Here is a 27,545-nt window from a genome sequence, read left to right on the forward strand (position 1 = left end):
GAGCAAACGGACAGCTGATGTCGCTAGCTAATTCAAACGCTCGAGCGCATGTGAATAGGTACGGGCATCTCGAGCACTGCACCAGACTCGAGGTGTACGGGTACTGTCGACAGTGCATGAGCACAGCTTAATGATTCTTCTCGACGACAGTCACAATCCGGAAGTGCGACAGCGTTTCTGTCGTCAATAGTCCGCCATGACAGATATTCCAATCAAAACGCTTATCAACCTTGCCGACCCAAAACAGAACTGTGGAGATCCGCCATGCTCCTTGTGCTTACACACTTATCCTGATTGGGAGCTCTTATTTTGTGATCAATGCAAGCAGAGAGTGCACAAGATATGCTGGGTATTCCTTCAGAAAGCTTTTCAGGATCTAGATGAATGGCCGTGTCTCTCATGTCAGCTTCCGCTGGATTTGACCATTGAGCATGCTCTTCGTGGCACATTGGATTCGGAAGATGAGGCCACTACAGAGATGTTGAAGAGTAGGGTCTTCTATGCGCGTCGTGCTGCGAACGAGGCTCGATGGGCAGTTGCTCACCAGTCGCCCAGAGACGAAGCGATTCGAGTGGCTCTTCAAGCGATGTGTGAGGCCATACCGCTTCCGCAAGATAATCAAGCGCAGGTTTCCCAAACCATGACAGAGCAGGGTCAACAACAGACTGAGGACCAGGACCAGGATGTCCGCTTGCCATTGGCGAAGCTTAGTAGTGAGAGTGAGACGAGCCGGTCGTGGATGCTATCCGAGAACACCGAACAAGCATATGTCAATGACTTCTCGCGACTGAGTGACGTCCAGCAGACGTCTGGTGCCCCCCGGAACGTCCAGCCTCGATCGTCTCAGCCACTCCAAACGTTTCGGTCCTGGGCTGCTCATCAATCCATCATACCGCATCCAAGACATGCTCAAACTCAACGAGCGCTACCAGATGCATTCCCGCTCTCGACCTATAGCCAGCAGAAGCGTCAACCAACAAGATATCCGAACCAAGAGATGTCTGAGAAACAGCAAAGCGGTATAACATCTGTCAAGCAAGAGCGAGCACAGGAAGACGTGCAAAAGCCTAGTCTAGCCTTACAGCACTTGACGCCAAATACCAGAATGCCAGGCAGTGATCGACCTTGGCCTTCTCAGCACAGTCGCCCGGGCAACTGTTATTCACCAGCGATGAGTATGCGACAGACTTTACCTTTCGACGATAACGTGGCTTTGAAAGAGGAGGCTCATGAGACCGCAGCGGCAGATGCACCAGATGGCATATTTCAGGCCTAGGATCCCCGGGCTTTGGATGTGCCTTCCGAGTTTGCGTAACACCCCGTGGTCTGAGATATCAATAGAGGCTTGCTGAACAATATCAAACATGATGGTGTTATTGATGACACGCAATAGAGGCGGCAACCATGACAATCGATCGCGACATACAACCGATCCTACATGAGCTCCCTTTCTACCCAAAAACACTTTTCGCTCTGTACCTATGCAGGGCCTGTTCTGCAGAACAACTCACCTCCCCAATGAACAACACATCCATAACACCACCCTCGTCATCAAACCCCTCCACCCAAGGCCTCCGCCTATCCCATGCTGCTTATGCCTGACCACCTACCCAGAAGACTCACTCGAAACCTGCAACAAGTGCAATATCAAAATCCACACTAGATGCAAACCCATCCTGACCGCCTACTTCCAGTCCTTCGACCCCACCCCTTGCCCAGACTGCAACATGCCAATAGACGATCTCATTCAACTAGCCCTCTCCAACACCTTACCCTACCTTGCACCCCAGGTAACAAGACTCCTCCTCAACACAGTAAACCTAGCCCGTCGCGCACTAAGGAACGCCCGGCTAGAAGCCATATCCCCTGCCGTACAGACAATCGAGGCTGAGCAACTCGCTATCATCAGGGGGCTTCAGACTCAATTGCGGAACGCAATCGATTCGCGAAGCTCCGCATCTCATACCAGTGAAAGTCTACCGCAAAGGGAGCTTACCATTGTCCACAATGCAGAATCAAATGACTCTGATCACGACCCAAAACAAGCCGAGCTCCACCACTCTGACACCCAGACAGCCCCAGCTACCCAAGACCCAGTCTCCCATTCCTATGTCGAGCAAAGCATCCTAGACACCCTCCACGCAGACGACCTCGCAGGGGATGACGTTGAAGCCCAGCTACAGCGACTCCTGCCTGATTTCCTTGCGCAACTTGACGGGCTTGAGCGGGATGTGGCGAGTACGCCTGAATTGTCAAGTAACCCATCTCATCTACAACCATTTTCTGCGCCGCTGCAGCAAGTTTACCCGCCGCAACCACACCAGGCAGTCCAGCCAACACATGATCTCCTTCCATCCTTCTCGAGTCCGCAAGAAGCACGCACTAACATTGACCTTTTCCCGCGATCATCAGATGATAGTAGAGGTGCAGAAGGACTTGGAGCTCAACCGGGAGTGGAACAAGGCCATGCTCAGGTGGACGGTATCTCGTGGCGGAATCTGGCACATGCGACAGAAGCAAGCCGGGTCATGCAACGTTCTTTCGGGCTGGAGGTCTGGCCGGAAGTCGACGATGAGCAGGTGCAGGAAGGAGGTAATTCGCGGGCAAACATTGACTCGGGCGACAGACGAAAGTCGGACGATGCAACGTAGTTTCGGGCTTGAGGTCCGGCCGGAGCAGGGTCGAGTTGAAGGCAATTCGCAGCAGGACCCAGTAGGGCCTACGCAAGCAGGCCCGGCGACGCAACGTTCTTTTGGGCTCGATGTGTGGCAGGAGGATGATGAGGATGTCATTTGATCAGCAAAGGACATGAGCCTCTCTGATGCGATAATGCGGCTCCAACCTGCTGTTCGTCGCTTCTCGCTTTCTCTCTGATGATTTTCTTGTTAGTAATCCCTCGACGCACATACCAGCAGAAGCAGAATTCCAGGTTCAGCATGAGACAAGTGAGTAGTTCCGCGCATCCCGTTCGCCAGAAAAGCAAATATATTCATTCGAAAAATTCTCAACTCATCTCAATCCCCGGCACCTTCCGATACCGATGCCTATCCCACACAGCCCAACTCCTCGCTATCCTTTGACCCCTCGGAACACGACTCATGAATATCGCCACACCCACTACCGCGCCAATACCGGCCGCAACACCAATCATCCACAATAATGTCCTCGAGGTTTTGCTCTCCGCGTAGCGGACAATATCACTGTGTCTCAAAAACTCCCCATTATCATCCAGCGCCGCAACTCTATACGTCGCGAACGGTTCATCGGGTAATACGAATGCGTCCTCGAATCCTTCTTTTTCCTTGATATCGATTGTTTGCCACTTGTCTCCAGCCGCTCCGTCTTTCCGCCCCTCTAGCTGCCAGGCCGCTACTTCCGTCGCACCATTCCAGGACACGTAGATCCTGTCGCTGTTCATGAGAGCCACAGGCGGTTGTTCCGGCCGACCAACCCACTCAAACGTCTTGATGGCGCGATACGACTTAACGCGTTCCCACCAGTACGTACTTGACGCTGCGATATGCGTCTCACAGAGGAGTTCACCCGCCATTGAGAACTCGCTAAATGCCGCGCTGGAACCCCACCCCACGAAGACGTGTTTCTCCTGCTCGAAGGTATCGACGTGATCGAGGACCTGGACACTACCCTGGCTTGCGCTCAGCACCGCGGCTTTACTCTTGTAGCTCTGCAGCAGTTTCGCGGTTTTCTTCTCAAGGTCGATCTGGATGAGGAGTGCTTTACTCTCGTGCGCGTCGCTCATAATTGGTCCTGCAGAACCATTATCGAAGAGCGTAAGAATACCTTCCTCCTCATCTATCCACCTTGCGTCATGCTGCCATTTGAAGCTTGTTGCTTTTCCGTCGGTGAGGTCGTCGAAGACGTTGAAGGCGCCGCCTAGAACCCAGAGGACTTCGCCCGTTTTGCCTGAGACTGTCATTACGCCTTGTAGATGGCGACTGGAAATCAGGTAGTTGCCGTCCCTGTCTTTTTGTACAGAATTGATGTGGAAGAAATCGTAGGGGTTGGATTCTGAGTAGCCGCCGAAGGGGTTGAGGTATTTGCTGCTCGTGGCGGGGTCGAAGTGGTCTGAGGCGCGCCATTCGAAAAGGAGCTCGTTGGTCGATATGTCGATCTCTTGGAAGAGTGAGTCGACGATCCAGCCTTTTGTTGGACGGTTCATGGCGGACATGTCATAGGTGGTTGTGTTGTACACTGTCATCAGTGCTGTTCCGGCGTCGGTAAGGACGAAGTCGTGAAGGTCGCCGACCCGCGGGTCGTCCGGATGTGCCGGTGGGGAGATGGCAGAAATCGTCTTGACGGTGTCGTAGGATGAGTTGAGGATCAGATAATGACCTTCACCTATGCCGCCGACTTTCTTGCCAGACCAGAAGGTAAGGTGGGGCTCATTCAGATAATTCTGGACTTTGAGATTCATTACTGTGCCGAGACCAGTTGTCATCCATACTAGATTGCCTTTATTGTCGAGAATCATTGGTCCGGCATGTGGTACGGAGGACCCGAATGGTGAGACGAGCACATGGCCATTGTCGCAGGCGTCGTCCCACTTGACGATGGAAGGTGAGGGTGCTTCAAGATCGAAGGTGACATATTCGTTGGTTGGATAGGGGCCATAAACTGCTAGGTCGTAGAGACTCGGGACCAGTGAAGGTATGAGCCAACCTACGATCGGGAGAACGATTTGATGAAGCGTGAGTAGGACTAAGCTGAGTCCGAGCAGGATCGATAGGGTCAGAAAGACAATTCTGAAACTTGGGCAGGCGCACTTCATGATTTTCCTTTTACGGTAAAAGTTGGCTCGTGCATTGGAAGGAAGGACGGGCCCGTGCTTGTGGGCAGAAGCAATACCAGAAAGAACGACAATAATAAATTTTTAACAAGAAGAGCTCATAAATCTGATATGTCCTCAGGTATACTGCATCGTGATAACAATTCGTAAAGGCGGCGTTGATGATGGTAGCGCCACTATGCGATGTTCAACATCGTGATAACGAGCAGCGAGCAACGCAACACAACACACTTTGCAAAACCCCAAGCACGGAAGACCAAAACGAAAACGCTCGCGTAAACAGCTTACCGCGGCTAATCTCTCCTGCATGAAAAGCCATGCTAGCAAGCATTTAAGCCATGGGGATGGCGAGAGAACAAGACTGAACAGGGACCTTATTCGCTGGTGCTCGCAAGCCCGTACCGAACTCGGTAGGTAGATTAAATCGCACCATACAGGAGTGTTGCCAAGTCAATCTTACATTGTTTCTGAACGCGCTAAGCTTTGCACTGCCTCAGATCGGGAGCTTGGCAGATTGATCGATCAAAGTTCCGACTCGCTTGATAGTTTCGAAGTCGGATTAACAGTGAGGAATAAGGTGGTGCGTCGAAGACGTTGATCAAAATATCATGAACTCGTTGGTAGTCTTCTGTATTGACAAGATGCTGGCGATCACGCATGTCGAAGAAGCCATCGTCAAAAGCCGATAGAGCTCATAACCCTGTCGAACGGCACGTGTAGTCGCTTGGTATACGCCGCTCTATGCACGAGGACGGAGTGTCAAACGCCGGAGCTCGAATCAGGCTTAGGGACTGTGGAGCGCACGTGGAAGAAGAACATGACTCGTAGTCAGTTGTCCATGACATCACCAGAGACAGTGCCGCCAGGCTGTGCTTGAGGCTGTCAGCAATCTTCACATTCTTGTATACTCACACCGTGGTGTCCAGGAACGTGTTCTATTGTCGCAAAGTGTGCCGCGACTCGATTGTTCATGCTCCGAATAACACAACTTCCCTCTAACAAGCCCACGCCACGAAAATGCCTCTATCACGCGTCGTTGACCACAAACGAGTATGCTGCGCCCAAGAGCTGTTCCAGGTCTGATGATGGAGCACACCTGACTGTGAAACGTATTCAACGGCTCATCGAACAATGTTTCATGTGACAGAGGCTGTCCCGATAAATTCGGGTGGCCTCGGTCGTACAGTACTCGACTCGGTCACCGTAGCCACGTCGTCCGGAAGCGCAGCTTGCATACAAGGGGCCCGAGGTTCTAGGGAAGAGGAATACACCAACACAAGAGCGGTGATACATGCTTCACATCAACTCTGTCTTGGACATAGTACATTCGTGGCGCAGATATTCGGACAACTTGCTCACCGCCAAATGTACACTGGTGCCCCCCGGCGCCGTCCAAATCACACCATTCTAGATCACATGCCTGACCTTTTAGTTCTCACAGCCCGGCTCAGTAATCGATATCCATTCTGGATGTGTTTTGCGCATCCCCATCTCTTACACCGTGGTCACCAATCAGAGCAAAAACTACCTCCTTGTGCCATACGCCAGTAATCCCAGAAGTGTTCTTCTCGAAGTCACCACACTTTGGAATCTCAGCTCGCCACGTCAGCCGTATATCGTGCCACTCGAGAATCACCCGGACTGGACATGTGAAGAACCAGTTCCCGTTGGTAGAGTCCCTCCAGAAGCCGCGCTTGGTGTAATCCGTGTTGTCATGAATTGACATACATTGTTCTTGGGATAGCTGAATTCGAAGCTTCTTGCGCAATTCGATTTGGGGTACATTCTTGTACTCAAGACGATCTGTCGTGCCATAGCCACGATGGGCGCAGCTGAGGATATCTTGCTCGATGGTCACTGGGAACGTCTTTTTCGGGTTCTTTCTAGGATCGGTCTTGCATGGTGTGTCGTCGTCGTTCAAGAATGACACGGACCAGTCGTACACCTCGGAAGAAAGCTCTGCTCTCTGACCCTGTAACATTATCAGTCCGTTGAACACGAAAAGAACGCAGTCAGACAACTTATGACTTTCACGATCCAGTCTGTCAGATCACGAGCTTCCTCTCCCATGTCTGTCCTCTCATCCTCCCACTTATTGCCTCGGCGATGACGGCCTTTATCGAACGCCTCTGCGATGGGAACACCATAGGCTTCCTTAGTCGCAAAAGCGCCGCCCGATGCCCGGCTGTCCTAGAGATAGGATGCATCCAATGGCTACAAGTGGTTTCTCAAAGTCCTCAACCTCAGTCACAATAATGTCTTCCTGTGGTGCAAGATGCTCCTTTATCTTTCGAACGATGTATGGGGCGCGAGTGACACCACCAATAAGCACAACTTCTGTCGTCACAACTTGGCCATGCGTTGCTTCCTGGGTTCGCTTCACCTGTTCGTCGACATGCTTGATCACTCGCTTCACCTGTTCGTCGGCATGCTTGATCACTCGCTTCACGTGGGAATCGTGGACTGCTACCATGTCTGCTCTGCAACATTGTTAGTAAGATCAGAATAGCTCGATCAGGCTACGCACTTCGTCAAGATGACACTTCTCGGCGTCATGTATTCATACTGCGCTGAAGGTAAATTGTTACCGCCATACTGAACAGGGTATGTCTCTTTGTCCGCATCGAAGTTCCTGCGGCTCTTGTCGTACAGGAAACTTTGCCAAAATGCGTGCTTGTCGATCTTTGAGTCGCCGGCGTCCCCCAGAGCTTGCAGTACCGGATTTATGCTGAGGCCAATTGTCTTCTTTATTCGGTTCTCAATATTGTCGTTCAGAAGACGGCCTCCACACAAGCTACCGCTGCTTTCGGCGATACAGGCAAATTTGATCGTGTCATCAGTGATTTCGGTGGCACGTATCGTTGTAGCATCCTGATGCAGTCAGCGAGTCCTACACATAGAAAAGTGTTGAGAGTGCTGGTGTGTAAATGCCTGTGGGCGAGACCAGAGCCGGACATGTTGGATGCGAGAAATGACACTTACAAGAGAACCTCCACCAATATCAATGACGATTCGAACCGTGTCGAGTTCGCGGCCTTTCATCTCATCCCGCTGCTTGCGAGACAGATCTGCAACGTTTCCGGCGACATAGGCTGATAAAGCGCATTTTGGTTCAGACCAGATTTTGCAATATGTTGGCCAGCCTGCCTCTTGGATGAGGCGGAGGAAGCTATCCAGCATAGAATCTTTCCAAAATGTCGGTGCTGCAAAACCGACTTCTGTCTTCTCACTCATCACCCACTCAATTTGCTCCTGACTGATTTGCAATTTCTTACGCAGCTCGACCTTGATAAGGGACAAGAAGTACTTCAGGCAGCGTACAACAATGTCGTCGATGGCCGTCAGCACGACATCTTGTTCGACATTACCGTCGGGGTATCTAATTACGACGGAGTCGAAATCTCTGGTAGCATTTTTAAGTGTTCGAAGGTGTCGTGCTTGCAGCTTCTCGAGCGCACCTTTGTCAGCATCGAAGATACCGCTGAAGTCATCGATGAGGCCGAGTTTGGGATAGGAGACAATATTGTCGACTTTGATTGTGCCGTCGTACAGACCGTCTAGTACATCCTGTGCAAAGACAAGTTGACCTCGTCTTGGGCTAGACTCAAGTGTCTTGAATGCAGCAAGAGTCGGGAATCGTATCTTCTCGTTCAGGGTATGCAGGCTGTGAATTCGGTCAATATGTTCCAAGATTTTGTCTTCTTTGTCATCCACAACAACAAACGCCGCCGAAGAGTTGTCAGTGCCAAAATCAACTCCGATGCGCAGTAGTTGCGAGTTGGCCTTGTCTAGAAGGCCTGGATATCTTCCAGTGTGGACTTGTGGCTTTGCAGCAGGTTTGTCGTGTTGACCTGTTGGACGACCTGCCAGAGGATTGTGGCGTTGAGCCTTCTTTGCGCGAGAGCGGACAGGCCCCATGGTGATGGCTGACTTGTGAATATGCACAGCCTAAACCTTGCGTAGATGTGAGGACTGGAAGATACAGAACGAGGAAGGAAACAACGGTTCGCAGCAAATGAGACAATTGTACCAAGCAGGAAGAGGCTCACACAAGCATTGCGCACTGAAATATAATTGATGGACAAGGATCACGTGGAAGTGAATGATTCTACGACCTTCACTCTGGCAAAGTACCATTAACACGTGACAATTTGTACCACAAACTTCTGTCACTGTCTGTTTGGAAGTGGCAAGTTCCACAGACTATTTCAATGGAGTGGAATAATACTTTCTACATCGGACACTCCCCAGCAGGTCTTGCAACAGATGTTTCAGCGCCCTCATTTGCCGACCAGTCTCGAGCAACTCTGTCTGACAAGCAAGTCCATCGTACACAACCGAATCTACATCACAATCGCACCTTCGACATGGAACGAAACTGGTGGACGGCGCAGATGACTCGCGTCATCTTCGACTGCATCGAAGCGGAGAAAGGCAACAATAGCCTCTTCATTCGAGACAAATCTGCAGGCCTCGAGCATATCCGTGTCCAATTGAAGGACGTCACCGACCCTCAGATCTGTCAAACATTGACCAAAGCTAAGATACAGAACAAACTCTCGAAGCAATCCTGCAATGGTGGCGTCAAGGAATCAAATATCAAAGAGCTTTTCCTTCATGGAAGATCGGTCTTAAGGCTGTGGGATATGCAAGGAAACGTTTTCACGAAAGAAGAAATCAAAGCGTCTCGACAGAAACATGAAGGCCAACAGCAACCTTCACAGAAGCGCAAAGCCAGCGATGACCAGCTTGGATCTCCACCCAACCGGCCGCGACGAGGAGCTCCTGTCACGGCAGCAACGATCTTGTCTCAGCCAGCAAATAAGAAGCGAACGTTGCCCACAGAGTCCGCCCCAGTTCACTCGAAAAGACCCAAACTCACTCAAGGATCAAATCGGCAGAAGATCCAGACAAGCAGCTCATATACCACGAACGATGCAGGAAACGATAGGTCAAGCAATGCGAATACGTCTAGGGATGAGAGTGGAGACAGTTCTAGCGAAGTCGATGGTTCGCAGCAGTCAGAAGACGATCGATCGCCCGAGCCCTCACCAAGTCCTCTTCCTAGAACAACTTCGAACAATCGTCATGGTCCACGACCTCGTCCTAGTGAGATTATTTTCGTCTGCGAACACTGCGACGAACACTTCACTGGAAAAGCCTCCCTTCTGAATCACAAAACTGAGCACGTAGAATCAAAACCAGAACGTGTCACTTTGATCTGCGACGCAGAAGACTGCAATGCTTTCTTCAGAAGCGACGAGGACCTACAGCGGCATCTAGAGATCCACCAAGAATTGGACGAGCTATGCACAGAAGCTTCCGCTACTGAGAGTGAGGAAGATTCAGAAAGACAGCATGAATCATGGAAAGATCACAGCAACGAGCAGACTGCAGCACCTGGAGAAATAGATATCATCAAATTAATGAGATACAAGGGCTGCAACAATCACGAAGACGTAGAGCACATCAAGGAAGAGATGGATGACATTCAGCGAAACATCTTCGACGCCACGCTCAACTTCCTTCAAGATTCTGGCATCGATGCTAGGACACCAGTCACCCTCAACGTTGAGTCCTACGAACAGCCTCTGGTGGACCTCTTGACAACAATCTTCGGCGTCGGCAAGATTGTCCTTCCAGCAGCATTTGAAGAGCGACTGAGGCAACCAGACAACGAACTTCAACTGTTCGAGTTCGTTACAGCCATCATAGGTTGTGCAACCACAGACTGGGCGCTGAGGCCGGCACCCCAAGGCCCAATGAACCAAGGAGTCCTAAAAGAGGTCAGCGATTACCTCAAATCTAAGTCCGAGTCTCTCCAAGACAATGTAATGGAGATCGCAGTCCGCAGCTACCTGCAGAAACATGTCAAACCACGTGTTGGCCAGGTCGCCCACAGCATGGCTGCTGAAGTCTTCCACCTCCTCCGCCATTTTCTCCCCTCAACGCCATCAACTTCCCGCCAACATTGGCCCATGCAGCACCTGCATTCTACACCAACGGCTCCGCAACTCATTCCAGATTCTGACGATGACAATAGCCCTCCCTTCAGCCCTCTCACACAAACGAGCCCTCATGCACACCCACACGCTGTCTCCGGGTGGCCCCGACGACACCAGAAAGATCCCCAACAGCAGTTCCTCGATGCGCTCACAGACAGTGTCTTCCAACCAGCCCTCAATCTACGTCTCGGTATGGAGATGAAAGGCAACGGCCAATACCGCTTCTACATACCATCTTGTGATTCGATCTTCGCCAGTAAAGAGCACCTAGCCCACGAAAAGGCAAACAACATGGATATCAAGAAACCCCACGGAGATCCAACGACTGCTAGGAGGGACGAAAGCACTTCAGATCGTCGCATCATCGTCTGCCTGATGCCCACTGTATATGGTCGTTTCAGAGAGTCAGGCTATCGAGACGATCCATGGCAGGAGGAGGAGATGGTTATTAGCAAGGCTCATGTGCACTTGTATAACTCACCAAGGAAAGAGACTTTGCCAGCTAGCAGACGAGGCCAGTCCTCGGAGGACTCTAGGAGCGCCACTGATTGGGTGGATATGCTGAAAGGAAGGTAAAAGATAAATGGAAGAGTACAAAAGTGTAGGAGGAATCATGTCGCGTATTGTGATTGGGCTGGTGCGTTGGAAGAACAGTAAGAACCACATGAGCAACAATCTGCAGTACAAGTGGCACGCCGCTGCTCTGACCCAGCCTGCTCTCAAGGTGTCCTCACCACATACCTACCTTCGATGTACGCCCTATGGGTTTGAACTCAGGTATGGTATGTGGTTTGAGCTCTTGTAAGCAGGGTTGGAGCGTGGAGGTCCGCTCCTCAAGTCCACCCTACTCCCAGGGTGTCCTCGCCACATACTTACCTCCCAGGTATAGTGTGTGGTTCGAGCTCTTGGGAGCAGGGTTGCGATTCAAAGGAGCTTAGCTGAGTACATAGTGCTGTGCGGCGATCACTGTAGTATCAACTACAACCAAGAATCAATTGTTCCATTGTCCCGTGTGAATATCGTGATGACGCCTCCTCTACTGCATTGCCGATTGTAAACCTTCTAAATCCAACCTCAAGCCGGGGGCCATTTGATAGCAAAGCATAGCAGAGATCAACCTCTACACTCATATCTGCTGCACAAAACAAGGTGAGAACGCGCCTTATGCTTGACGTACCCCAACCGACCAGCCCACGCATGCTTCCCGGTCAACTAACCGGTGTGCTGAAGCATAGTGCCGTTCTGCCGTATCAAAGCAGATTTCTCGGGCCAGGCACAGTCAGATTCGGCTCCATGTGGTCACTTATAGAACATCGGCTGCCATCTTAGTTTCAGTGACAGGCAAGAGATGCCACAATACGTTTGCACCAATCCCAATCTGGCAAGAACCAGGTCTAAAGTCAATGCGCCTCAGTTCAAGCGGTCGACTCGAATATCAGCGGTTCTAACCACATCATTGGACGTGTCAATTAACCGGTTACAACGATCACAAATCGAAGGCAGATAGCTACCCACCATGTCTGTTGCCTCCTGAATTGCAATCCCAACGCTCAAGGTCTCAAAAGGCTCGTCATGGCCCACTGCAATACCAACCTCAACGCGCTAATTGATCTGATACCAACGACAATATCCCCAGGCACAGCATTGCTCCCGAACACCCGAACTCATTTCCTTCAGACTCATGTCCACCGCATTCCGACGAGCCACCTAAGCCCCCATCCTCGCCTGCTCCCTCACCCTCCTCTCCTTGATAAAACTCTGCACCCCCTCCACCCTCGTCACAAAAAAGCACCTCCTCTTATCATCACTCCACAGCAACACCCCCGTCTCATCCGCATACCGACAAATATCCGCATACTCACTCTGACTACTGAAGTCCTTAAGCAAAAACCCAACATTACTCGTTATGCGATCCCGCTCCATCTGCCACAGACTGATCTGGTCCATGATCGTGTCAGGAATAACCTTGAGCTGGAGCGTTGCGTTTGCCGTTGCCTCTGGGGTAACCCCCGCAGACGACGCATTGAGCGCGACTTGGCGCGCTTGGTTGCGGGATAGCTCGGCGGCGGCATACCGCTTCATTTGGGGGTGTGCGTGGGTGGCGAGGTAGGAGATTATTTGCTCGGCTGTTATTCCGGTTTGTATTGCGCGTTGGACGGACTGTTTGGTCATTTTGCCTGTTACCATGTTTGGGTGGCGGGAGCGGAGGGCGATGAAGAGGGAGAGGAGCGCGATTTGGAGGGAGGAGGATGTGTATGCGTAGAGGCGGAAGTTTGTTTCGATTATTATGAAGCCGCTGCCGGGAGTTTGGTGGGGGGAGGTGTTGTGGACGGCGGAGAGATCGGAGTTGGGTTGGAGGGAGGAGCCGAGGGTTTGGGAGGCTGTGGTTAGGGCTGTGGTTGATGAGGAGGTGAGGGTTGTTGCGAGGCGGGTTGGGTAGAAATAGGGCGCTGTTGGGTTGGGTTGGTAGACTATGCCGAGGCCGAGGAGGTCTTGGAGGATTTGCTTTTCGGTTTTGGTGAGGGTGGAGGTGCTGTATGCTAGGCCGAGTTCAAGGGAGGCGACGAAGAAGATGAAGGAGAGGACTTCGATTTTGTCCATTTCGAAGGCGTCTGCGTTGTCGACGTAGAGGAATAGGAGTGCCCAGATTTGGGTATTGACGTCTTTGAGGACGAATGCGAAGCCGTCTTTGGTGATTGTCGGTATCTGGCCGCGTGATGCCGTGCCATGAACTGTGATTAGTGAGCCTGCTTTCAGTAGCTCGATAACGCCCTGTGACGGAGGTACTAGCTCTTCTCCAGGCTGCTGGAGTTCTGCTAGATTCGATGATCCGACCATATAGCCAAGTATGCCTTCCCATTGCTGCCGAGCGTAGTCGTCGAGGTCTTCGACTGAAACAGCTTCGGACGAGGGAGGCGTAATGACCTGGCCGAAGGAATATCCAGAACCTCCTCCACCAAGAACTTGGCGCAGTGACTTCGCAAACTCCGGGACGAGAGTAAGTGCTTTACCAGACTTCAACGTAGTTTCGCGCATGATATGGTATCGGCGTAATTGATCGAGCGCCATCTGGCGGTCTTTGGCATGACTCGCTTTGACCATCAGCTCGAATTCTGCTAGAGGTGTCGGACGTGGACAATACAGCATGGACATAACGAAGTGCTTCGAAAGGCCGGAGAGCAGTTTTCGGAATATGGCAAGCGCGCTGGGAGGACTTTTGTACAGTTTCTGCAACTCGACGCCCTGTAATTCTTCGAGATAGCCCCATGATTGCAAGGATTCGGCCATATTGGCGATATTGGTACAAGTATTATTATTGTTCTATCATGATTCTATGATGGATGTTGCGCCGAGAACGCCACGTGTGTAGAAAAAGGATAAAAGAGAGGTGATGGTGAACGAGGGTGTGAAATGAGTTGGATGATGGTGACGGTTGCAGCGATGTGAGGTTTGCCTGAGCGCCAAGGATTCAGGCAGCAACGGTAAGGCATTCTGTTACTACCCGGTATTGAACTTCCTTTCTTCTCTGTTCTTCCATTCTGACAGTGAGATGCAGCAGGCAAGGTTCTGAGGAAGTGCCACCCATCGGCTGTGACGAGATAGCGTGACACAGCTTCACGGAACGAAGATTCGTGCACCCCAAGTACACAACGCCGGGACAATCAACGGCCATGGTATGAGAGATAGTATCTTAGCGCTAAACAATCCGCAGGCATGTGGCAGGTACGGACATGAAGGTCGTTCTTAACTGCTGAAGCCCAGGGCACCCTACATGGATCCTCACGCAGCCATTACTGACCTCAACAGTTGTTGCTGACCCTCGGCTCCTACTTCGCGTGTTCCTGGCAGAGGCCACTGAGCTTGCAATCAGGCCAAATCAGACAGTCCCGAGTGCCGCATCTGCTTCATGTGCGACGATGGTTTGGGGCGAATAAGAATTTCAATGCAGGATCCAAAGATGCATGAAGACATCCGGGTCCAGTGAATTGTTACGTTATGTCAACGCCCAATTTCCTCACCGACCAGTACTGTTAACCTATGCCCAACGCCTTTACTCCGAAAGGTACAGTAGTATCAGGTTTCACGCTCTTACGCGCGACAATCTCAATGCCGATGGCTCGGCTCGACTCTCACGGTTCTGTATTTTGATACAATATACCAAGCGTCTGCAACAAAATATCAGCATTGAGTCACCATAATTGGCACAGTCAAACCTACGGATGACACCAGGTATCCAACCGAGGATAGATAGCAATATGTTGATAAGGAAGTCTGCAGCACAGCCTCGCTTCAAGAAGACCGACAGTGGTGGGAGGAAGAGTGCGAGGAAATAGAGGAGGATGTCTGACTAGGCCGGATGTGTTAGCAAAAGTGCGCGAATTGATGTGTCATTGTTGCGGCGCAAAGCAACGTCTCAAGGGTTGATGCCCGGAGGTAAAAGTGGGTGTAGTTGATCCTTCGTGGTGGCCAGGTAGGTGTCGATAGAAATGTGAGTCTGGCTCAACTGAACGTGACTCCTCACAGCTGTCGCACGCAAACTTCCTTGAGCAGGTCTCCATTTGACTTGCTCGTCGCTGCAACATGACCACTTCTAGTGTCGTTTCAAAGAGCCATCCCCGAATTGCCGTGCTTCCCTGGTGCGTTTTGGATGTGCTGACGATGAGGAGAAACTTACAGTAGTGCTGACTTCCCGAGCCATGCCTTTTGACTGTAGACTCGATGTATGCTTGAGCGTCGTGCTGTCTGCAATATCACCTAGAGGCATCTGGACTCTGTTGCTCGTCTGAGCAGCTGTTCTATTTATCGAAAGACTTTCGGTGAACTGCACAGTCTTGTGCGTAGCGAACGCTTGGGGCTGGTGGCGTACGAGCGTGGGTCAGGGTATCACAAGAATCGTGGCTGGTGCTCGAGCAAACAATGATATATGGCGTGGTTGTCTACTCGCTTCATCCTTGATGTGGCTAGAGTGTGAGGTGATTCTATCTGAAGAGGCGCAATCCTTCATATCGGCAAGGCCTCGCATGGTTATGATGGCTTGTTCAGAGCAAACAAGAGTTGAGAGCCTCTAAACTAGCTTTGAGATGGGGACTGAGAGGTCACGCTTAAGATCCTGATTTGTGGTGGTGATTGTGACTGCTGAGCTTGTCCTCTGAAATGACGTATCCTCGATCCCGGCTCGCCGGGAGCCTTCTGCGCTGACGTACGCTTTTCTCCGGGCTTCCTGCTTCCGCTACAGAGCCGCAACTCGTACTTTTGTTCCAAATGCAGGTACAAAAGCCATGTCGGAACAAGGCACAAGTCTGGGCAGAATACACCCAGTTCAAGTTCGTTACTCTCGTTCTGGATTTACTAGCCATTCCGCGAGAGACAACAGGCTTTGCACTCTTGGTGTTGAATTGCACCCCAGTGAGCCTGGCGGTGTTCTCCGGGTCAGCATAGCTTAGGTAGTCCCCTCCCAGATTTCGTAGATGCATCAGATGTAGGCTGTTTGCCAGAGTGCGAACCCATGTTGCTCCGAGAGACAGTGCTGCGTCGAGGTCCAACGCCAGGCAGTGTTTGGCGCTTGCCTATACCATGGGCTGAGCCACCTGTTGGTATGCACCGGGGTGCATCTGCAAAGCTCGACAAAGCCGTTGGTGTAGCGATACGCCCACCGCATCAGGCCTCGAAGGTGCGTTTGTCAGTCGCGGGCTCAGCGTGTCTTCGAATGTAGCTGCGTCAATCACAAGCAACCATCGAGGCTCAGCTTCGTCCTTCAAATCCCCTCTCAAGCACATCCGCCAGCTCATCCAACCTCTGAATACTCACATCCACCCGTCTCGGCCATTTGTCCTCCTCCAACAAGTGCCTATTTTCCTCGTTAACAAGCAAAACCGTGGCCGCACCAGCCCTAGCACCAGCCTCAATATCATCCACACTATCCCCAACCATAATCACATCCTCACAGCCCCTCATCTTATCTTCCTCAGTGCCTGGTTCTAGTCCGACCCGCCCATCAACCACCTTCATCGCCTCGTCACCAGTACTACTGTGATCCCAACCCTGCACACAAGCCCAAATCCCCTCAGGACTAGGCTTCGCCTTAATCCCCTCCGTCTCCCTCGTAATCAACGGACTAAAATGACTCCTCCCCTCCTCACTCACAAACTTCTCGAGGAGGTGTCTCACCGGCATCTCAAAATTCCGCGTACACAACGCAAGACGTATATCCCATTTCGCCAACCTCGTGATTAATTCGTTCAAACCCGGCTGCGGCTGCTGATGCCTCATCGCCTCCCGCTCAATACGCTTGATAGCGTCCTGCGCACGTGAGCGCGGTGAGCTGAAGTTCTGATCGTTGCGGGCAGAGAGACTGTGGATGTGTTCTAGGATGTCGACGGATTTGGGAATACCGAGGGCGCTGCGCATCTCTTTGAACATGTAGTTCTGTGGGAGACATAGTGTGCCGTCTACGTCGAAGACGACGCCGCGGAGTTTGGGCGCGTTGTGGTTGTTAGGATTTGATGGGTCTAAGGGTGCGAAGCGGCGGGGCCGAGGGGGGATGTATGTTGTCGATGCCATGGTTCGACAGCTAGGATGTAGACAGTCTATTCTTCTGAAAGGAGAGAAAGTGGGCAAGCGAGCTTGTAAGATAGTTGACATCAGAAACGCGAGCACTGATAAGCAAGTGATTCTCGAAATGTAAACTCAGGAGCACAATTCCGAACGCAGAAGGAGCGACTAGATTGAAGCGATTGTGACGAATACGAAAAGCAGGAACAGTTGAGGAATGTCGCCAGTGAATCACCGTATAGTAATAGCACTCGGGCTTTAACGTGTGGCAGCCAACATTAATGAAGGCGGAGGACGATGCAGTGGTTCAAATTTGATAATTTATTCAGTCAAGTTAGAGTTCGACCAACTATGGCCATCATTGACAAAACGCCGCTTGAATACTCGAACCATTTTGCCGCTACCATCAAATCATCAGAACGCCTGCTCATGCTACCATGTCACCGTGCCATCAATGCCGTGGGTATCGTAGTGCTAGTAATGCAACAAACCAAAACAAAATACCGCTCGCGTCCTCAGGCCATTCTGACCTCAATCTCCTACACCATCTGTGCTTGAGCTCTTGCAGCTCTTCTTCTGGCCTGCTCTTTTTGCTTGAGTCTAGCCTCTTCTTCGACGGCTTCTTGATATTCGCGCTCCTCTCGCTCAACCTCGTCCTCAATTGGATTAGTGAAGAACTCATGCTCAAGAGCTTGCTTAGCGCTCAGCCGCTTGTTGGGATCAAGCTCCAGCAGACCTCCCAGTAGGTCAACAGCCTGTATCTCACCCGGGCGTAATTGTTCAGAGTCCTTCTCTCGACAGCTTGCCCATAAGACAATCTTCTCGAGGGTGAAGCCTTTCTCTCCGATCGTCTCGATGTTTGTCTCGAAGACACTGCCATGCATGGCAGCAACGCCTTGCATCTTCTTCTTGCCAAAGATGGATGCTATCTCAATCATGGCATCAATGTCATCAGCACTGTTGAAGAAGGGAAACCTTCGACCAAGCAGGGTGAGCAGAATGACGCCGGCTGACCAGATATCAATCTTTGTGGTTTGAGCTGTGCACTTCAGCAGCACTTCAGGAGCTCTGAAGCCTCTGGTGCCAGCTCGATTCGCTCGACGGCTTGGTCTTTGATCTTGCTTTGGGTAACCTGGTGATAGCAGGTCTTGTTGTGCTTGTAGATTTTGGACGGCATATGAGTTCAAGAAGCGATCTCTCCTCCTCTCCTTGTGCTCTTGACAGAAGCAGGCTTGCCAATCCGTGCCTTGTCTTTCTGCCAGTCCAAAGTCGACCAATACGCCATGTTTCTTGGAATGGTCATACAGGAAGTTCGTTGGTTTGATATCTCGATGTAGTATGCCTGCTTTGTGTACGTAAGCCAGTCCACTAAACAAGCTCAGAAAGTAGTGGCGCAGGTCGTTGGTAAGGAAGTCTCGGTAGTACAGACGGAAGTCAAGATGCCGGAAGTAGGGTAGGACGGCAACGACTTGGTCCAGGTGTCGGAAGGCGGTAAGTAGGGGGCATATGTGTGGTGAGTTTCGCAGTTCATGTAGCAACTCAAGCTCGTTCAGTATTCGACTGGGTGAAGATGTGACATAAATTTTCTTGAGGGCAACGATTCTCGTATGGCGGCCGCTCCAGAACTTCCGTCTCTTGGTCGGCAGCACGTCAGTGTCGGTTTCGGGATCTTGATTCTCTCTGTCATCGTCGTACGGCTGGTCTAACTGCTCGGCTTTGTAGACGGTTGAGAATGTGCCTGCAATAGATTAGCATTCGGACGTGTTTCAGGTAGGACAAGCATACCCTCGCCAATTCTGTTGATTAGTCTATACTTTTGCGATATGCCTTTGAAGTTTTCCTCCAGCTTCTTCATGTCTTCGGCAACCGTCTCGTCTACCTCGTCCTCGCTATGTTCGTCTTCCTCGTCTTCATCCTCATCCTCCTCTGAGAAGGGATGGTTGGGTCCGTGCTCGGTCATGATCTGGAACTCGGGAACATGCAGATGTTGTGTTCTGGCTGAAGTATCTTCGTGAATAGCAATGTTGTTGTAGCCCATAGCGTCTCTATTGCGCTTTCTCAGCTTTGTTGGTGGCTCTCTAGCAGGTGCTTCCCGTGCTGTTGCTGTCGGAGCGGCCGAAGCGCGTCGCTCCTTCGATGGGGATGCGCTTTCTTGACGTTGCTGTTGCTGCTGCAAATCGTCGGTCTCCCCTTCCTCGTCGGACTTCTTCCTCTTTAGCAAGCGACGACCGGCATTGCGAAGGACATCTCGAACGAGATGTTGTTTACCCCCCTTGGTAGTATCTGGTAGGCCGGCCAAAAGCTGGCCGTCTCCGCCGCTGCGGGTGGCATGCTTCACCATTTTACCCTTTGCCAAATTGAGCCGAAGTAAACAGTTGGCGCTGGCCCACGGGCATCTAGCCAATCGGAGTACGCGACCCTCGGTCAAATGTTGACATGCGCGAGTCGTGATCAGCTTGGACTAGAGTGGGACATTGTCGTTGACTCGAATGTTAGTATCGTTGACTTGCTTGTTGGATACTCTCAAGTCGATTGCAATTTTTGTGTGTTTGCGCATCATTTTGCGGTGGTTGCTAGGGGCCGCCAGGGAACTGTAAACAACAGACGATTGTCCCTTCCGCAAATCAACAATGCGCGCCTGCCCGCAATAGAGGATCATCCTAATAGCGACAGTTACTTCGATCTGAACGACAGCTTGGACTCACAAAGATGGATTTTGATATCAATGAGTCGCTGAAGTTGTACCTGAGCGACCCGGCATCGATTCAAACACCCGAAGCTGCACCCGAGATCGCAGATGCCGACACAGATAGCCTGGACCAGTCAGTCATAGCAGATGTGCTGGAGCCGATCAGAGATTCTATACACGACCACCCGGACGCCCTGAGCCGGAGTACCTCATTCGATACTCTACAATGCCTCCTCAAGTATGTGCTTATTCCCACCGTCCCTACGCGCTCGATCGCTGACCTCTCTAGACTTGCCCCCTCTGTGCCAGGCCCTCTGATTGGCAAGGTTCTGGACATAGTGACCTCTGGGTTCTCGAACGAAGCCGATCTTGCGAATCAGGATGTCGAAAACGATGAGCAGGAGACAATTACACATCATAAACAATTGCTGGAAATGTACGGCTTCCTGCTGCAATGGTCAATATCTGCTGTGGAAGCCAAGGCCGCTGAGAAGCCAGCTGCTCCAGCCCGCAAAGGTGCAAAAGGGACAAAGAAGACCGCTGCTAAGGATGGAACCTGGGACTCGACATCTCAAGTCCAAACAGCCATGGATGTCATGTGCAGGGTCATGAAGCTCAAGCTGAACAGAATCTTCTCTACCACTTCCGATCGAGACACTTTCATAAACCTTTTGACCAGATCAGTCTACCTCATCATGGAAAGTGAGCCAAGGATGAAGGTCATTTCAATACGAATGTTCTGCTTCAAAGTCCTCTGCATTGCTATTAAGCACAATGGTCATGCTTTAGGCGCCCAGACCTCGATCATTCAGAATCTCACATATTTCGAGCATCTATCAGAGCCTATGGCCGAGCTATTGCATATTTTGTCGGAACAATACGACTATGCCCAATTGTCATCAGAAGTGCTACGAGAGCTGGCAGCAAAAGAATTCAGCCCGACAGATGCAAAGGGGCCGAAAGCCGTATCATTATTCATCACAAAATTGTCTGAGCTGGAACCACGACTCGTTGGAAAAGAGCTTGGACAGCTGGCTAAGTTCCTTGATAGTGAAGCATACACTTTGCGTTGCGCCATTATCGAGGTATGTGGAAATCTTCTTGCCGACCTTAGTAAGCTCGAAGAACAAGACGAGTCCACAAAAGTCCAAATCAATGCCTTCTTCGATGTGCTGGAGCAGAGGTTCCTCGATACAAATCCGTACTGCAGATGTCGAGCTATTCAGGTCTTCATGAAGGTCTGCACTCTCGAGCAGAAATACCCCAAACGAAGGCAAAATGCTGCAGAACTGGCCGTCCAAAGTCTGCAAGATAAGAGCAGTAATGTCAGAAGAAATGCTGTCAAGCTGCTCGGGAAGCTTGTTTCAACACATCCTTTCAGTGTCATGCACGGTGGAGAGCTTTCCATGACTGAATGGGAGGCTAGACTAGAAGCCGTCGATGAGCAGATCAAAGTCTTGCAGCCAGCACCGGAAGAGGCTGCTGTGGCAAAGACGGCCGAGGGCGAAGAGGCTGTTGACAGTGGCTTGTTGGACGAAGCAACCCAGATGCAAGGAGATATCGTGGAGCTTACCGAGGAGCAGAGAGAAGAGCGAATGCAACAAGCCGAAAAGGAAGCTGCTACACAGGAAGTGCTCGCCAAACTCAAATTGACGAGGAAATACTATGTCGAGGCTCTGCGGTTTATCGAAGTCATTCACGAAGCTTCAGACATCACATGCCAGCTGTTGTCGGCAAAGAACAAGAGCGAAGTCATCGAAGCCATGGACCTATTTGTCGTGATTGATGCTTACAAGATCGAAACGGCTCGGAAGGGCATTCGCCGCATGCTACGCCTGATCTGGACCAAGGGCAACAGTGACGAGGGCAAAGGTGTCCAGACGCACCTCATCGACTGCTACAGGGGCCTCTTCTTTGATGCACCAGACTCCTTCAACCCTAACGATGCCGCCAACTTCATCGCACGAAACATGATCAGTCTGACCTTCGGCGCCTCTCCTGCCGAGCTCACCTCATTGGAGCAACTACTGGCGACTATGATGACAGGAGGGCACGTTTCGCAGCTTGTGATCGCAAAACTGTGGCAAGTCTACGGGGTCAATAAGGACATCTCAAAAGCCCAGAGGAGAGGTGCGATCATCGTGTTGGGTATGATAGCTACCGCAGACCCAACGGTGGCAGTGAAGGAGATTGACACAATGCTACGTGTTGGGCTTGGACCGATTGGGCGGAAAGATCTCATACTGGCACGATACACATGTGTAGCGCTGCGAAGAATGATACCTCCAGCCAAGAAAGCACAAGACCCGAAGAAAAAGACTGGTATCGAAAGAATGCCGAACGAGCATGCAGTTCTGAGAATGCTTGCATCGATCTTGTTACTGCCCTCGTCTAGCCAAGATTGGTATGGCATGGCCGAACAGGCTATCTCAGCCATTTATGTGCTTTCAGAGCACCCTGACGTGCTTTGCTCAGAAGTACTTCGACAGAAGACCAAGAAGGTTTTCTCGCGGACACAAAGCATGCAGTCAATCTCGAGGACCCCCTCACCAGAACCACAACACGACGTTGATGCCATGGATGTGGACGAGCCTACGGAACGAACTGGAGAGGTTACCATGCAGCCAAAAACTCAACAGGAACAGCAGCCGGAAGGAGATAAGCCGGACAAGCAAAGTGCTGCCATCTCGCTTTCCCAGCTGTTGTTTACAGTCGGTCACATCGCCGTTAAGCAAATAGTTCACCTAGAACTATGTGAATTGGACTTCAAGCGGCGAAAACAAGATTTGGAAAAGGACAAGCCAGTCTCCAATCCTTTGCCAGAAAAGACGGCTCCTACACCGGCTGCGCGACGCAAGAAAGCTGGTCAGCCAGCAGAACCAGAGAAGGAAGACGAGAAAGACGAACTGGACATGATCGGTGGCACAACAGAAGACGACTTCACTGAAGCAATTCAACACATCCGCGAGCGCGAGTTACTCTACAGCCGTCAATCAATATTGGCCCTCTACGGCCCGCTCGTCACCGAGGTTTGCGCAAACAATACTCTGTACGCGTCTCGACATCTCCAAGCTCAAGCGACTCTCTGCCTCGCCAAGCTCATGTGCGTGTCCTCCGAGTACTGCGAGCGCAACCTTCCACTCCTCATCACCATCCTCGAGCGCAGTCCCGACCCCATCGTACGTTCCAACGCAGTAATCGCCCTAGGCGATATGGCCGTCTGCTTCAACCACCTCATCGACGAAAATACCGACTTCCTCTACCGCCGTCTCCAGGACGCAGATGACAGCGTCAAGCGCACCTGCCTCATGACACTTACTTTCCTCATCTTAGCCGGCCAAGTCAAAGTCAAAGGCCAACTCGGCGAAATGGCCAAATGTCTCGAAGACTCGGATCGCAAGATTTCGGACCTGGCGCGTATGTTCTTCTCCGAACTGGCGACAAAGGACAACGCAGTCTACAATCAATTCGTGGATATGTTCTCCATTCTGACACAAACTGGTTCCATTGAGGGTGGAATACTCGAGGAGGACGCCACGAAACGAATACTTAAATTCCTATGTGGATTCATCGAGAAGGATAAACACGCGAAGAATCTGGCTGAGAAGTTATCTGCAAGGCTTGGGCGGTGTGAGAATGAGAGGCAGTGGAATGATACTGCGTTTGCGCTTGGGTTGCTTGGGCATGGTAAGAGTGAGGAGATCGAGAAGAAGGTAAAAGAGGGGTATCGGGTTGTTGATGGCGCGGCGGCTTAGGATGCTGGTCCGCTTGTCTGGACCTGATGCGCTTGTTTGCATTGGTGTTTGGGTATATACGAGACATGACTTAATGTTGGCGGATGTATGATACCCTGAACTGTATGTTATGTTGTGTTTGAATACAGGTTAATGACAGACATGCGATACATGAAAGATCCTGGCTTTCCACCATGATGCTAGCATGGACCTAATTGCATATGCATGCAGCAACTGTTCACACGATCCATTTTCTCTTGTCCTTCGTTCAGCCTTTCTCTTCTTAAAGTATCTACATTTGAGACATCGCACTCGCGGTGTGCGTTCCCGGTTGCTCTTCGTTACTCGCGCTTTCCTTGTACCGAACCGTACCCTCCGCATTCTAGATAGCAGCTTCTCAGTTTTAGTTCGTTCTTTCCTGTTCATGGGTTGTGCCTTTCAGTTTAAGAGTCGTACCTTCCGGTTTGTGTATCGTACCTTGGTGTTCACAAATCGTACCTTCCTCGTACGAACCCGGGCTTTCCGGCTCCCCGTGGTGTCGCTTGCCTTGATGACCTTCTCTGTTCACGCTTGCCCGGCTTTGATGCAGTGGTCTGCTCTGCGTTGGCTTGAATGCTAGTTGTACATTCGTCGACTTGAATCAGGGTGGTGCTTTCGTCATGGGCGTGTGGAAGTGGGTTCAGTATGAGGTGTAAAGAACAAGAAATAATCCCTATGGCCACTGGTGTACCTTTTTGACGATGTACACTTTTTCTGGGCGTGATCGGGCCTCATGGCTGAGAGATCGAGGTCGAGGTCGTATTTTCTCCCCTTCTATGTTCGAGTCATTCCTCCTCTGAGCGTAGTCGGGGCTTCCTTTAGGGTTCCTTGTCGATCTTGTCGATAGCACCTGCTGTCCGACCCTGACCGACTCGCTCTTGTCTTCGAGATCTTATGATTCGTTCTTCCCTTGGTTCTCCTTGTTGTCGTATCTGCCATGCTGCTACCTTTGTGTCGTGCCTTCATCCAGAGAATTTTGGTTGTGTATTTTTTCTCCGCCGCTCGAGGCGCGGTTGTGCTTTCCGGCTTTGGAACTATCAGGTCGTGCTTCATCTCCTGCCGTGCGTCTTGCCGCGGCTTCCTTCGACAGTACTGGACGTTCCTTCCTTCCCGGCGTTGTATCTTTCTGGCTTGCGCGGGCCTGGGTAGTCGTGCCTTCGGTCAACCAAGTGACGTTTGCCTTGCTTTGTGGAGTATATACCGGGCATTGACTATAGAACTCGTGCTTGCCAAGTGCAGATCTTGCAGATTGGCGTGGCATAGTCCTGTGCGTGCAGCTGCTGTAGCGGCACTGTTCAGCGCAGCTCATCCAGCGCAGGATATCTAGTTTTTTGGAGAGGCACTGGAACATGTATCCCATGAATCATGAGCTGGAGTCACCGCTGCCGTGGTGTACAATTTGGAAGAATGCAAGCACTCCTACCCCCGGCTCGTTGCTGTGGGCCGGAGAGACTCGGGAATATCATCGAGTTCCCTTTTATATCTGCCGCCGACCGTCACCGGCACACGCTTGATCTCCGGTGGACAAGGGTTGCCCGCGTCGTCGGCACTGCTGACCAGATCGGAAAGGTTCATATGCGTTGTCATCCTTGCGAAAGTCGAGAATGTGTTCGAGTAGCTTGCCCCGTTGGTGTTCATGGAGTATAGACCGATGAGGGTGCAGATTATCGTGCAGAATATGGCGATGCCATAAGCGAGGTAGAGTCTCAGGGGTTGGTAGTCGTAGACGGCTGGGTAGGTGGTTATCGTGACTGGGATCTGATCGGCTCGAGACTCGTTCTTGCTAGGAGAGACTGTTAGCATAATTTTGAGTACTGAAGAAGGACCGGGACGTACATTAGCCCAGAGAAGCTAAGCATGCTCAGAGTGATATTCTGGAATTGAGCTTCCATCTGCTTCTGAAAGCTAGGTACGTCGAAAGGAACCTCGTTTTCGTTCGCAGCTGTCAGATTAGGCGCAATAGAGAGTGTTTCGACCAGTGTTTGGTATCGAGTGTACTGTGTATAGTGACCCGATAATGCGCCAACGTACAAGGAACCGAATGCCTCCATGATGGCTTGGTATGCTCCGATGGTAGAAGTTTGCATGCAGTCCGGGTTGATTTCCGTAATAGCGACACAATACTGTCCAGCGCTATTGTTGTATGCGACGGGGTTCTGCATATCCAGGTTTCGAATGGTTGCTGTTTGTCCGGAGGACTTGAAGTCAAAATTTATGTTGTAGCTTGCGTTGTAGAGTCGGCACTCTGTGAGGTTGTAGCCGAGCATTACATAGAGTCGAGCAGTATCTGTGGAGAAATGGTCGAGGTTTTCGAAGTTTTTGGTGAGGAGATCACTCGGCGTTGGACGAGAGCACGTCCCATAGTCATTACACTCGAAGCCGCTTGAGTTGAATGAACCCTGAGCCTTGCTCCCACCTCCAGCAAAGGAGAGGTAGAAAATCCCTCCTCCGGAGCCGGTCGTATTAATGTGCGAGACAGCTAGGCCGGTGAGGTTGTCACTGGCATCAGAACACTGTATTGAAGGTGCATAGAACTGCATGTCGTAAGACATATTTGTGTATTTGTGTGGAATGTCAAGAATCCGGCCGCTAGTCGCACTTGCCAAAGAAGCAGTGTATACAATGGGCGCGGCATCTGCATAAGCTGGGCTACCAACCGTCCCGGAGATGGCGTAGAAGTTGGAATTGTTCACAAGAGCCAGTTGAGGCACTTGCTCCTGATTGATGTGGTCCGTGGCTTGAAAGGCGATTCGCAAAGTACCAGGAGGAAACACAGCTGCGACAGGAATGAGCCAAGCGATAATGGCGATCATGACAGATGTAGGCACCCGAGGCCAAACTCGTACGTCGAGCAAGGCGAAAACATCCTCGAGCATCGACGTGACAGTATCAATCTCCTCGACATCAAAAGTTTGTGCCCGCAGATTACGCCAGAGGTGCTGGCAAAATGCGATACCGCTGGCAATCGCCAGAAACTAGCCATATATGTTAGTGAACCTGTAACGGCCAGACCTAGGATGGAAGGGATGCTGGGTATAGCGTTTGTATGCTTGAGCCGAAAAACACTGCGCAATATGTCTCGAACATCAAAGCGTCAAGTGAGGTTCGTACCTGCTTGGACCGTTACGAATCGTTTAAGGGAACGTACCATCTTGATGAGAAATGCAAAAATTGTGCCGATGTTGGTGACCCATGTCTGTGCTAATGTTTTGTCAACTTCCTTACCGTTCAGCCACCAATAGAATACGGCGTGACCAATTGCGAGAAGGACTCCAACTAGAAGTGAGCCAAACATCGAATAAGTCTTATTCCATCGTGACCTGTGTCTGTGTCTGTGTCGCGTAGTTCGGGCTTGCCGATGAAGGCTTCGGTTCAATAGGGTTGTAGGACGCACGGGTGTGCTCCTTAGATGCCATTGTGTTCGCCGAGTCAGGAGCTGAGGACCTGAATGAGTGTTGTTACACTGGGAATGTTGGATCTTGCACTGTTCGGTAGTATCTATACTGGCATCAACTGAACATTAACGCTGCCACCTCTGACACATTTTGAGGCAGGGTGAACGGGCAGGATTGATTCCCACTTTAAGGCAGGTCCTTGAGCTCATGGTTGGTGGGAATCGCGACCAGAACACGTCTGGCCTAGGAAGTAGTGTTCGCCATTTTTAGACAGCCACTGAGCCAGACAGGGGCCGGCATACCACAACGTGAAGTTTCACGGTA

At 51.2% G+C, this 27,545-nt stretch overlaps 10 protein-coding genes across 10 annotated transcripts; 4 read left to right on the top strand and 6 right to left on the bottom strand.

Annotated features, from left to right (window-relative positions):
- Nucleotides 1–478: 478 nt before the first annotated feature.
- On the top strand, nucleotides 479–1,276 carry PMZ80_004974 (uncharacterized protein; the record flags this gene model as incomplete). The annotated part of the gene is made up of 1 exon (XM_064873396.1): nucleotides 479–1,276. One exon carries the CDS (start codon nucleotides 479–481, stop codon nucleotides 1,274–1,276), a length of 798 nt encoding a protein of 265 aa, XP_064730500.1.
- A 451-nt stretch (nucleotides 1,277–1,727) lies between these two features.
- PMZ80_004975 (uncharacterized protein) lies at nucleotides 1,728–2,651 on the top strand (the record flags this gene model as incomplete). The annotated part of the gene is made up of 1 exon (XM_064873397.1): nucleotides 1,728–2,651. One exon carries the CDS (start codon nucleotides 1,728–1,730, stop codon nucleotides 2,649–2,651), a length of 924 nt encoding a protein of 307 aa, XP_064730501.1.
- Nucleotides 2,652–3,004: 353 nt separating this feature from the next.
- Nucleotides 3,005–4,789, bottom strand: PMZ80_004976 (uncharacterized protein; the record flags this gene model as incomplete). The annotated part of the gene is made up of 2 exons (XM_064873398.1): nucleotides 3,005–4,652; nucleotides 4,785–4,789. The coding sequence occupies 2 exons, from the start codon at nucleotides 4,787–4,789 to the stop codon at nucleotides 3,005–3,007; spliced, it is 1,653 nt and encodes a 550-aa protein (XP_064730502.1).
- A 1,465-nt stretch (nucleotides 4,790–6,254) lies between these two features.
- Nucleotides 6,255–8,725, bottom strand: PMZ80_004977 (uncharacterized protein; the record flags this gene model as incomplete). Its single annotated transcript, XM_064873399.1, has 4 exons — nucleotides 6,255–6,779; nucleotides 7,026–7,287; nucleotides 7,335–7,678; nucleotides 7,790–8,725. The coding sequence occupies 4 exons, from the start codon at nucleotides 8,723–8,725 to the stop codon at nucleotides 6,255–6,257; spliced, it is 2,067 nt and encodes a 688-aa protein (XP_064730503.1).
- Nucleotides 8,726–9,018: 293 nt separating this feature from the next.
- Nucleotides 9,019–11,388, top strand: PMZ80_004978 (uncharacterized protein; the record flags this gene model as incomplete). Its single annotated transcript, XM_064873400.1, has 1 exon — nucleotides 9,019–11,388. One exon carries the CDS (start codon nucleotides 9,019–9,021, stop codon nucleotides 11,386–11,388), a length of 2,370 nt encoding a protein of 789 aa, XP_064730504.1.
- A 1,131-nt stretch (nucleotides 11,389–12,519) lies between these two features.
- On the bottom strand, nucleotides 12,520–14,100 carry TFB2 (RNA polymerase II transcription factor B 52 kDa subunit; the record flags this gene model as incomplete). Its single annotated transcript, XM_064873401.1, has 1 exon — nucleotides 12,520–14,100. The coding sequence occupies one exon, from the start codon at nucleotides 14,098–14,100 to the stop codon at nucleotides 12,520–12,522; it is 1,581 nt and encodes a 526-aa protein (XP_064730505.1).
- A 2,454-nt stretch (nucleotides 14,101–16,554) lies between these two features.
- Nucleotides 16,555–17,373, bottom strand: PMZ80_004980 (uncharacterized protein; the record flags this gene model as incomplete). The annotated part of the gene is made up of 1 exon (XM_064873402.1): nucleotides 16,555–17,373. The coding sequence occupies one exon, from the start codon at nucleotides 17,371–17,373 to the stop codon at nucleotides 16,555–16,557; it is 819 nt and encodes a 272-aa protein (XP_064730506.1).
- A 530-nt stretch (nucleotides 17,374–17,903) lies between these two features.
- CDC7 (Cell division control protein 7) lies at nucleotides 17,904–19,705 on the bottom strand (the record flags this gene model as incomplete). Its single annotated transcript, XM_064873403.1, has 2 exons — nucleotides 17,904–19,102; nucleotides 19,150–19,705. The coding sequence occupies 2 exons, from the start codon at nucleotides 19,703–19,705 to the stop codon at nucleotides 17,904–17,906; spliced, it is 1,755 nt and encodes a 584-aa protein (XP_064730507.1).
- Nucleotides 19,706–20,073: 368 nt separating this feature from the next.
- Nucleotides 20,074–23,808, top strand: cnd1 (condensin complex non-SMC subunit Cnd1; the record flags this gene model as incomplete). The annotated part of the gene is made up of 1 exon (XM_064873404.1): nucleotides 20,074–23,808. One exon carries the CDS (start codon nucleotides 20,074–20,076, stop codon nucleotides 23,806–23,808), a length of 3,735 nt encoding a protein of 1,244 aa, XP_064730508.1.
- A 1,437-nt stretch (nucleotides 23,809–25,245) lies between these two features.
- On the bottom strand, nucleotides 25,246–27,121 carry PMZ80_004983 (uncharacterized protein; the record flags this gene model as incomplete). Its single annotated transcript, XM_064873405.1, has 3 exons — nucleotides 25,246–25,609; nucleotides 25,663–26,801; nucleotides 26,975–27,121. The coding sequence occupies 3 exons, from the start codon at nucleotides 27,119–27,121 to the stop codon at nucleotides 25,246–25,248; spliced, it is 1,650 nt and encodes a 549-aa protein (XP_064730509.1).
- Between the last annotated feature and the right edge of the window lie 424 nt (nucleotides 27,122–27,545).

This window comes from Knufia obscura (assembly GCF_036327395.1).
Source record: "Knufia obscura strain CCFEE 5817 isolate CBS 148926 chromosome Unknown scaffold_5, whole genome shotgun sequence".
Lineage (NCBI taxonomy): Eukaryota > Fungi > Ascomycota > Eurotiomycetes > Chaetothyriales > Trichomeriaceae > Knufia > Knufia obscura.